Source organism: Gavialis gangeticus, unplaced genomic scaffold (assembly GCF_001723915.1).
Source record: "Gavialis gangeticus isolate Ggan-Ray unplaced genomic scaffold, GavGan_comp1, whole genome shotgun sequence".
NCBI lineage: Eukaryota > Metazoa > Chordata > Crocodylia > Gavialidae > Gavialis > Gavialis gangeticus.
In genome coordinates this window covers 290,999-301,492 of record NW_017729001.1, presented here as the reverse complement: position 1 = coordinate 301,492, position 10,494 = coordinate 290,999, and the positions used below count along the sequence as shown (strand labels likewise).

The 10,494-nt window shown below is 46.8% G+C and overlaps 1 protein-coding gene across 5 annotated transcripts in view; it reads right to left on the bottom strand.

The window, feature by feature from the left end:
• Nucleotides 1-10,494, bottom strand: part of NOS1 (nitric oxide synthase 1) — a 200,099-nt gene that overhangs the window by 31,417 nt on the left and 158,188 nt on the right. For all 5 annotated transcript variants that reach the window (XM_019506669.1, XM_019506671.1, XM_019506668.1 and 2 more), the window contains 6 exons: nucleotides 9,451-9,592; nucleotides 8,077-8,216; nucleotides 7,324-7,498; nucleotides 6,418-6,519; nucleotides 5,698-5,892; nucleotides 4,379-4,464 (listed from right to left, as the gene is read on the bottom strand). In XM_019506669.1, the coding sequence (XP_019362214.1) occupies nucleotides 4,379-4,464; nucleotides 5,698-5,892; nucleotides 6,418-6,519; nucleotides 7,324-7,498; nucleotides 8,077-8,216; nucleotides 9,451-9,592 (840 nt within the window). The remainder of the gene's footprint in view (nucleotides 1-4,378; nucleotides 4,465-5,697; nucleotides 5,893-6,417; nucleotides 6,520-7,323; nucleotides 7,499-8,076; nucleotides 8,217-9,450; nucleotides 9,593-10,494) is intronic.

The window sequence follows — 10,494 nt, the reverse complement described above, 5'->3', positions numbered from 1 at the left end:
ATGGGATTTGTATGGCATGGTTTGGAAAGGGATGATCCTGCCTCAGGCAGGGGGTTGGATTAGATGACCCATGGAGATCCCTTCTAGCCTTACTCCTCTATGATTCTATGGTTTACACCAGTGGCAAATGGGCTCTTTCTGCCTTCTGAAATACACCCAAGTAGTGCTGACTTTAAAGAAAGCCAGCCAACTCTCTCTCCTAGGATCTCCAGGGGATATTTTATTTTGTGTCCTCTCCTATGCTTAGCTTCTGAGAAACAAAATCATTTTCTTTGTTTCTGATAACATGGAAAACCAGTGGGCTTTTGTTCGTAACAAGAAAAGCACACTTCCTTGTTTGTGCACAAGAATTACACCTAGTCCAGGCTAGTCCAGGAACAGTGTTTATTATTAACTTAAAATAACCTGCATTTGTACATCAACTGCTAAGGCAGTTTTTCACTGCTATGCTCTAGTTGTGGAAGCACATAAGCATGCATCTTAAAATGAGAGAGTGGAAAGGGGTTGTCAGCTTCTGTGGGCTAACTGCCCATGTATATGCTTTTACCCTGTGGCACATGGAGCTTAATTTGCTGCAGGCTTAGTCCGTATTGAAAAAGGGCAAGGTTACCACAATTTAAGCTTCTACTTACCTTGGGATAAGAGTGCACACAGTGACAGTTACACAAAGTAGCTGATGTGCTGTGAAGCCCTGTCCCCTTTTGCCCTATGGTAACTTGCTTGTATGTTCACACTCTGTTTGTGTCATCTTGGGAAGAAAACACTGGATTGCAAGAGTGAAAAACCTGGAGTATAAAGTCTATCATTGACTAACTTCTTCAGCTGCAGGATCACAAATGCAATGCTGTGCATGGTGGCTTGGTATTGTAGGTTCCTTCATGACAGTTACTCACATTGCCAACTATGTTGTTTTCCTACATCTCCTTTTCTTCTTTGTAAATAGGTAAATAAAGTGGGCAGGTCAGAGTTGGGGTCCTGATTTCCCCCATGCTTCTTCAGTTGGCAATATATTATGTAAGTCAACACGAAGAGTACAAGGCCTCTTCTGTAGACCCTATATAAATAATGGCAGCCTGATTTAATTTGATGACTAAGCGGTGCATTTAAGACACCTTTTCAAGGAAGTTTCCCGCAGCTTGTAATTGAATGCAAGAAGTTGGGTACATGTTAGCCCAGCTTCCATTGAGGTTGCATGGTACTGTGAAAGGGAAGTCCAGGATTCCTACAGTTGCAGATACACTAGAACCAGCTCCCGGCAGAGGCACACCAACAAAAATCTATCAGGAAAGCCCAATCTCCTCTGTGGTTGCGAGTGAAGGGTGTCCACTAGCAAAAGGTGCTCTGGTTTCAGGCAGGGAGGAGATTCCCTAAGACAAAACAATCACTTGGAATCAGGGTGGGGGAAGGGAAAAACCTGAACTGGATTTCTGTACCATCTACAACATGGCCTCAGGATCTAGTTGGGGATGGTCCTGCTTTGAGCAGGGGGTTGGACTAGATGACCTCTTGAGATCCCTTCCAACCCTGATTGTCTATCATTCTGTGATACTTATCCCAAAGGCATAGCATCTCCCAACCAGAGTAGGATCCTCAAGGCAGCTCCTCACAATCAGATTCATTATAATTTCTACTTGCTTCTATTTTTTAAAAGTTCTGAAATCACCTTTTTGTGTCAGTTTCACCTATGAGCTGTCACATTCCACTGTCCTCAGGACCCAGCTGATTTTAGTAAAAGCCTATATCTGGACCCTCTGGTTCCTTCAATAGCAGTCTGAAGTATCTGCACAGCCTCTAAATAATCACAAAACAAAGCCGACCCAATCAGGAATGCTTTGCTCTTTCAGCATCATTGATCCGGGAGCTGGCAAAAAGCAGATTAGCTCAGATCCAGGCAGAATTAACAGTGAATTAAAAAAAAAATTAAAGCCACCTATACACTAGGGAACAATGGTGGGGATTTTTTTAGCGTACTTGACAGGTTCACATTTTTATAAAGCCGTTTATCAATTACATACACACATACACAAAGCAACTATAATTAACATCTATTGTTTTTCCTCCAAACTCAATAGCTCAATTAATCTTTCTGAATCTTCTACCTCCCCCAGGTTCCAGCTAAAACCCGGACACCAAAAGCATATTCAAGCTAAGTTATTTGATAGACACACCATGGAAAGGAACTTAGTGGAGGCGATGGTCAACAGAGAATGAAAACAAAGTTATAGCAGCATGTTGTGCAGAGATAAGGCTGCAGTAGCAGCAGCTGTAGTCAGGTAGTCTCAGTGATACAACATGCATGTCACAGACCAATATATCCTTTAGAATTCTTCATCTGATCTCAAAACATTTTGCCAAGGAGGTCCCTATAATTATCTCCATTTTACAGATAATAACATGGAGGCAGAGATTAAGAGACTTGGCCAGTGTCACCCGTCTCGCCAGAGAATCCGTGTCTCCTAAGACTCATTCCAGTGTTCTGCCTGCCAGGACCTAGGTGAATAATCCGTAGAAAATAACCCCACTAGTAAATGAAAGAAATATGGATACAAGTTTTTGTTCACTGATGCCAACAATAACAGGGAGTGTTTGTACTGGCGAGTCCTGGGAGTTTGTTCTTTGTGATAAGGATGAGGAAGAACAAGTGGGCGTTCTAATCTCAGAAAATAGAGGAACCAAAACAAAAACACTGACACATCATTGGAAAGTGTTCTAGTTTTGGGGAAGAAACTAAACATTAACTTTTGTTATTTTACACCCTGCCCTCTCATTTAGTGCTCTGATAGAAAGCCCTATACACCTCACACTTCTCCCAGAGCCTTGTCAGTGCCAGGTGAGACAAGGTGGCAAAACAAAAGGGCCTTCAGAAGACAACAGGGAATTCAAGAGGGTACAGGGATCCTGGTTTTCTCTGTTTAAAAATCACAACTTCTCTGATAAAAATAACAAATTCTCTGATTTTAAACCCCCCAAATCCATGTGTTTCCATGATTAGAATGAAATGCCACTATATATGTATCAGTTGACCACAATCTTTTATTGATACATTTACTATTTTAAAGCAATTTGGAAGCTTGCCAGTGCCTCAGTCACTATAATAAAATAAGTTCTAAATACCTATAAATTTTAGTGTTTCATTTTGGGTTTTTTTTATCTCCTTGCTTCCATCACTCACCAGGATGCAGGTCTGGCTGCCCCACCACTGCTTTGTGGAGCTGAGCAGCCCTGATATGCTGGTGCCCTGCCCATACCATTGCTCCTCACTCCTGACCCACAGCTCCCTGGGCCCTGCTGATCCCCCTCACTCCACACCCACAGTCTTCCCACCCAGCTCTGCCAGAGTCTGCCCCCAGCTGCCAGGGCTGTGGAGCCAGGGACCCAGGTGCACAGCCCCTTGACCCATACAGCAGCACCTAAGCCCTGGCTGCTGCCTGTGGAAGGCAGTGCTTGCTGTGGTGGAGCAGAGCACAGAGCCCAGCTCCCTCTCCCCATGGTGAGGTGCCCTCTACACCACCGCCCCTGCTGCTGCCAGGCAGGCAGGGGGGACCTTGTCATGGCAGTGAGGGGGTCCTAGCAGTGATGCTCCTATTAAGCTTCCCCACCCTGCCCCGCTCTGCCCTGCCGCCCCAGGTCCCACACACTGGGCTGGGGAGACCCCAGGGGGAAAGCAGTAGGGCAGGGAGCCCTGAGCCCACACTGGGCAGCCTACCCCAACTCTATGCACAAACCTGGAGGGCATGTGCCTCCCCAGGAGTGCATGAAGCAGTTTGGAGATGGCACCCCCACCCTTGGACAAGGTGCCCATGGCCCCGTCCTGCTCCCTGCCCAGGCCCTGTGGCCACTCATTCCATCCCCAGGCCCCCTAGCCCCATGCACCGCCCCAGGTGGGTAGCAACCACAGCCCCAGCCTTGCCTAATTCCCTCGTTCTCTCCCTCACTATGGGGGCCTCATTTCCACCCCCCACATTCCCTATCCCATGAGAGCCGCTCTCCAGCCTGCCTGGTAGTCACGTGCATGTGTATGTGCGCACATACACACGGTGCCTCTTGCCTGACTACCCTTCTCTCGCTCCCCCCGGCCCCTTGCAGGCTGGAACTCTACCAGCCTGCAAGGGGAAACCCACCATATCCCATGTTTTTCTCCTTTAAAGGAGCAAATCTGGATTTTTCTCCTTAAAATGAGAAAAACCACATTTTACTGTGGCGAACGGAAAACCCGGATCCCTGGTGATAAGACAACAATACAGCAGCAATGCAATCCACACATGTCTGCACAGCAGGAACACCAAACAGAACAGAAAGCTCAACACTAAGTTATGGGTGCATCATATCCTAGTACTCTGCCTTTTAATTTGTGGATGCAGCTTTTGCTGATACTTACTTTGCTAGTTTTTTAAACCCAATGGCTCTCTTCTTGGTAGGGGTCCCATTGACCCCTTTCCAGATATGAGTATTCCAAGGGTCAGGCTAGAAGGAAGAAGAAAGTCATTAGCCATTGGGGGGGAGGTAGAAAGGAGGGAGGGAAGCTGGTTATTCAAGAACTTCAGGTCTATTCTGTCCAGCCATGGAATTTCATTGGTCCATAATGACAGAACCAGCTGTGAAGAGTGTCTGAGCTCATCTGTTAGGGCAGGTCAATAACTTCCTGCAGCCCAACTAACTCTTTAAGCCTACAGATGTCCCTTCATATTAATACCTAGGTCTTTCAGCTATGACTGGGTGCACTGGGGTTGCAACAAGCTGTCGCAAAATAATGGAAATAGTGCTGACTTGTAACAATTTTGCATAACAAACCCATCCTGCCTCCCAGAAATTAAGACAGTCCTCGGGGGCATCTACCATTAATGAACAGCAATGATGATAAGCATCAGCTGGGGTGGGGGGAGAAGAAATGGAATTCATCCCCCCATGCCTTTCTATTTTTATAGGTTTACTAGCAAGGGAATACAGCTACAAAAATGATTAAAAAGCAGCAAAATCCTCAGCTAATTCAGACATTTCACATGGATGTCAGTAATCAGAGTTCAGAGTGAACTGAGTTCTTGGTGGATTCATAAGAGATGAACAAATAGTTCCTTTTCCTAATTACTCCTTGAAGGCCCTTGAGTAAAGGTTGAATTAAAGCCACAGGAGCATGGTTGTCTGGCTAATGAGGGTACATGTCCTTGGAGTTCCTTTCCCCATTGTTTGAAATGTTAAGTCCTTAGCTGTTATCTTATCATTCACCCCAGTCAAAGTGCTTTGTACTGCAATGCAGGAGCTCAGAATAATATTTTCAATTCCCAAGCTGGCACGAGCAGCTCACTCCAATTTACAAAGAGGAGGGAAGAGGAAGGTGATTAGAAAGCCATACCGTCATGGACAAATTAGAGAGCAGGGTTGATTCACTCCAAAGAGAGATCTGCACACTTTTCACTGGGTAAAGGATAGAAGATAGGATCTCAGGGACTCTCGGGATTAGGATAGAGATGTGAAGGGTCAACCTCCTGAGTGAAGGGAACCCCTACAGGCCATCAGCAGTCAGTGAGGTGTGTTAACATGCCCCACCACCTTCCAGAGGCAACTACCTGAATACAGAATCAATCCAGGGACAAGGTAGAACTCCTGCTCTGATGGCATCTGCTCAGTCTTTCCATGCTTGTAGACAAGGGACAGGGACAGGTTATGAAGCATGAGAAGAGGCCTAGTGATGGACAGTACCTGGTACTCAAAGGAGGGTGTGAGACGATAGTTGAGCATTTCCTGGTGGAAGACTGGAGTGACACTGCCAGACATTGGTGGGACAATCCATACCCAGTCAGCAGGACAGCCCCCACGGCAGCGGTACTCATTCTCCATGTGCTTGATGAAAGACTCTGTGGCTGAGTGATGATCCACAATAGTCACCTTGTCGCTCTGGTGGACAGAAAGCAGAAGAGAGGCAGCAACTGAAGATTAATGCTCTCTGGCCAGCGAGGACAGAACTGGGTACTTCAGTAGGAAGAAAAAGTTAGGACTCAGGGCTGGGAGCAGAGACTGGCACGAGATCCAAAAGAAAATGTGTCTTAGCATTAAATGCAGCAGGCATTAGGGCAACAAATGGCTTTCCTATAGAGGTCCAAGGCTGAAGGATGTCAGTTTTTATCTCCAAGGCAAAGACATCCATTACATGACCTACCAGGAGCTGTCTAGAAGGGCCCTGTAGTGAGGTCTGACTGAGAGGGTAGCCCTCACACATGCACTTCAGGCCCCCATATCTGAAACAATGCTAAAACCTTCCAAAACTAAATGTATCAAAATAGCTGCCAACATGCCTGGAGGCATCTCCCCAAAGTGAATTTCTTGTCCAGCCTCTGAGCAGGACCCAGACACTCTCCCCTACAAATGACCAAAGCCTAGGACACTGAGGATGCATAAGCAACAAGTCCTGCAGGCAGGTACCTGAAAGCTGTACAGAACAGCTATGTTGATCTCCACCAGTGCTTGGTCCTTCCACAGTGAGGAGGTTTTCCTCATATCTAAGTTCATCTTTTTAGCTACCTCCTGCAAGGAAACATAGCAATAGGTGAGCAGAGAGCAAAGGTCCTCTGACTTCTGCCTTAGCTAAGCCAATGGAAAGAAGGACCCGCACTTTCGAAACCTTACTGAAAGTGGAAGTAGGTCCTTGCTTGGCACCAGGACAGCTAAGTGTCCAGCCTGTCTGCTTCAATGCAGAGCAGTGAAGTGGCCCAATTTTCTCTGGAGACTCAGGGATTGGCCAAGACTAGTTCACACAGGGGGGCAAGAAGAGGAGAGCTTTCCACCCTGGCAATCCTGCATAGTTGGCTATGGACTATCCTCAGTGGTGCAGGCAAGTGCTAGTAATCACTCATAGTGTTCCCCCAGGGGCTCAGTGCTAGACAGAGTCTGGGGCAAGGAGGGTAATGTGCTACACCCCCTGCTCTCCAAATTATTTTGGCAGAGCTGGCTGCAAGTGGAGTGAAGAACACAATGCACCCCTGGAAAGAGTGGGAGAGCAGAATTAGTTAAAGCACTTGACTCCTTCAGCACCAGATGGGATTTAACAGCCACAGCCCAGTTGTGTTTAGGATTACAACTTTTTCATTCTCTTCCGTAATCTGGCACCCAAAACAGCTCCCTTGAGCACACTAGAATTCACTCTTATTTTCAGCACAGATCAAAGGCAACACTTAGACTTAATTTACTCCCCACGCAGCAGTACAACCCTAAGGTGGTACCCAGCTGCTCAGTAACTTCATATGTGCCCCACAGCATTTTCAAAGTGCAGCCACCAACCCCAACAGCTGTCACAAAAGGAAGCAGGAGGTAGAGGAGAGGCTGGGTTACCTCCAGCATGTTGTAGCGAGAGTTATCACAGTAATCTCTGACCCCGATCTCGGTGCCCATGTACCAGCCGCTGAAAGGGCAGGCAGAGAACTCCAAGCCTCCAATCTCTAGTAGCATGTTAGAAACTGCTGGCAAACCGTACCACTTCAGTCCCAGGTCCTTGAACCACTCAAACCTGCCAAGGACACACTGGGGTTTACCAATCAGGTAGACACAGGGAAGAGAACAGAGGGGATTTTCTGGTAACATTATCCAAGTAGACGCCTGAATGTACTTTTTCCTACTAAGTAGCCAGCAGTCATCAGCCTGCAGAACCAGTCCTGTGGACATGAGAAAAGAGTTGGTTCCTATAACAATTCCTTCCCCAGGGTCTGAAAACGGTGGGTGCATTTTCTTTTCAAATGCAGGAGGTGCAGAGAAGAGGTGCATAGCAGAGGACTCAGGATAGTGTGACTGGAGAAACAAAAGCAATCAGAAACCAGCTCTACAGTTTTCTCATGAGAAAAGGACCAAGAGTCACTGGCTGTGCCAGTTTTACTGCAGAATGGGAAGCAGCTCTAAGGACAGAACCAAATGGCAGAAAAGGGTGCAATGTTACTGCAGTGGAACTGGGTTCTAGTGTGGCTCCCATTGTACTTCCCCCTTCCCAAGCAAAGAGATGGGAAAGGCTTCCCAGTGCCCTTAGAGAAACCCCACGTGGTTCCCTCACTGCAGAACCCTCTTGCAGCAGCACTCCAATAGGCTCTAGCTTACTTAGGATGTCTGATGGGTACTTCCAACACCAGCTCAGGGGGGATCTCAAAGAGTTCTGGATCATTGCCATTGGCTTGGAGAAGGAGTGGCAGCACATCAAAGCGACCCCTGGGTGCCTTCCACCCTTGCTGGATGCAGATCTGTAGGCAAACAAAGTCCTCATTATAACTCTTGTCCATCTAGCCATTCAGTTATATTACCACCTATCAGGCACAGGGGAGAGAAGGGACTTCTCAGGATTAGATTACCTGAACAACATCATTCTGGAGTATTTTTGTTTTTGCTTTTTAAATATAAGAGGTGTCTCTACTCAACCTGACTCCTAACTGTTTGGGCTGAGTCATTCAAGAGTACTCTATAAATCAAGGTGTTGGTTATTAGCCATTTTTAATAGGAACTGATCATCATAAGCATGAATGCCAAGGACCTCTTGGTTACTACACTGTGCAGCAAGACAATGCAGGTCTAGAACCTGGATTGTTGCTTCCAGAACACCATCTGAGCAAACGGTACAATGTGTTAGCTTATAGTGGAGACTATGAAACATACGGTGTCTTTACATGTGCTGTGGGGGGGTGGGGGAGTGCTTTAATTGAAGTAGCTCTTGGGAGGTGCTCCAATTAAAACACTTGCAGCATCTTGTGCATTTAGTATCCCTGCACTTCAAAATGGCAGCGGGGACACTTTAACTAAAGTTCGTTTGATGAACTCTAGTTAAAGTGCTCCCGCCGCCATTTTGAAGTGTAGGGACACTGAATACATGAGATTCCAAGGCTGCAGGACTGTGGTAATTAGCACGCTCCAGCAGACTCAATGAATCAAGTCTGCCAATGCGCTGTAATTACAGTGCGTCAGAGCAGGCATCCTGTACATCTACAGCAGGGGCAGGCGATTATTTTGGGCGGAGGGCTGCTTACTGAGTTTTGGCAAGCTAGCAAGGACCGCATGATACGCAGCCAGGGGCAGATAAATATTAATTTTCTAAATTTTTTAGGGGCCCCATGGGCCGGATAGAATGGCCTGGAGGGCCACATCCAGCCCACCCCTGATCTGCATTTTGCCCACCCCTGATCTACAGGCATCCATTAATTCTGATTCCATTCAGGAGAGGTCAGTGCTTTATGCACAAAGAAGCACAAATACAAGTTGACCGGACAATGCTAAGTGCCAAGCTATTTGCATTATATAGCACATGACTTGTCTTGGGAAAAGCAAAAGGAATGCAACGCGGTCTTTCAGATGGACCCAAACACTGTTGAACAATATGTAGATGCTTCATCCTATCTGAACACCTGAGGTTTTTAGCCCTGTTGCTTTCTCCCAAACAAGACTGACCTACAATGCCCGGGACTATGCTGTATTTTATAGGCTTACCTCTGTCAGCTCCACATTAGCCGGGTCTCCAAGAATGGTACCATCTGGCTGCTTGTAACCAGCATAGCGGATGAGCTGGGCATTCCAGATTCTGAAGTCATGCTTTCCATCTGTCCTTTGGGGGAATATAGTGATAGCAGACCTGAAAGGACCAGGCAGTGCTGGCATTAGTATCATGAAGGATTACAGTTGCAAGGGTGGGTGGTCACTGCCAAGGCTGGGAAATGTTGCATAAGAAGGTGGTAAGCCCTTGCCAGCATTTACAAAACCTCAGCTGATGTACCCTCTGGCACCAAGTTTGTGCTTGTGAATGTGACCAGATGCAAACTAATCTCCATATTCTCCAGGAAAAGAAAAGTGTTCCTTTCCAACAGGTTTCAACCACTATGATGAAGATGTTCCCACTGAGATGAATGGCCTTGTGCACAAGCAGGTGTAATATAGAGGCAGAGAGGCTGGAGGGAGAGCTCCATTTTGTGTGTCAATTCATCTCCCTTTAGCTACCTACTCTTCGTGCCATTGTTTCATTAATCTATACACTGAACAAGTCACGGACAAATAAAAAGATGGGGGAAGGAGTTCATCTAGTGGTCAGGAAAGGAAGAGAAACATGTCATACGTTTCATTCCAGCCCAGCAGCAGTATGGTGCAGTGGACCAGAAGTCAGTAGACCCAGGCTCTTCTCTAACCACTGACTTACTCTGTAACCCCAGACAGAATTATTTAATTTTCATAGATTTCATAGACATTAGGGCTGGAAGGGACCTCGGAAGATCATCAAGTCCAGCCCCCCACCCAAAGGGCAGGAAGTCAGCTGGGGTCATAGGATCCCAGCAAGATAAGCAACCAATTTGCTCTTGAAGGTGTTCAATGTAGATGCTTGAACCACCTCCGATGGCAGGCTATTCCAGACCTTGGGGGCTCGGACAGTAAAGAAATTCTTTCTTATGTCCAGCCTGAAACGGTCTCGCAGTAGTTTATGACCGTTGGACCTTGTCATCCCTTGGGGCACTCTGCTGAACAAACATTCCCCCAGATCCTGGT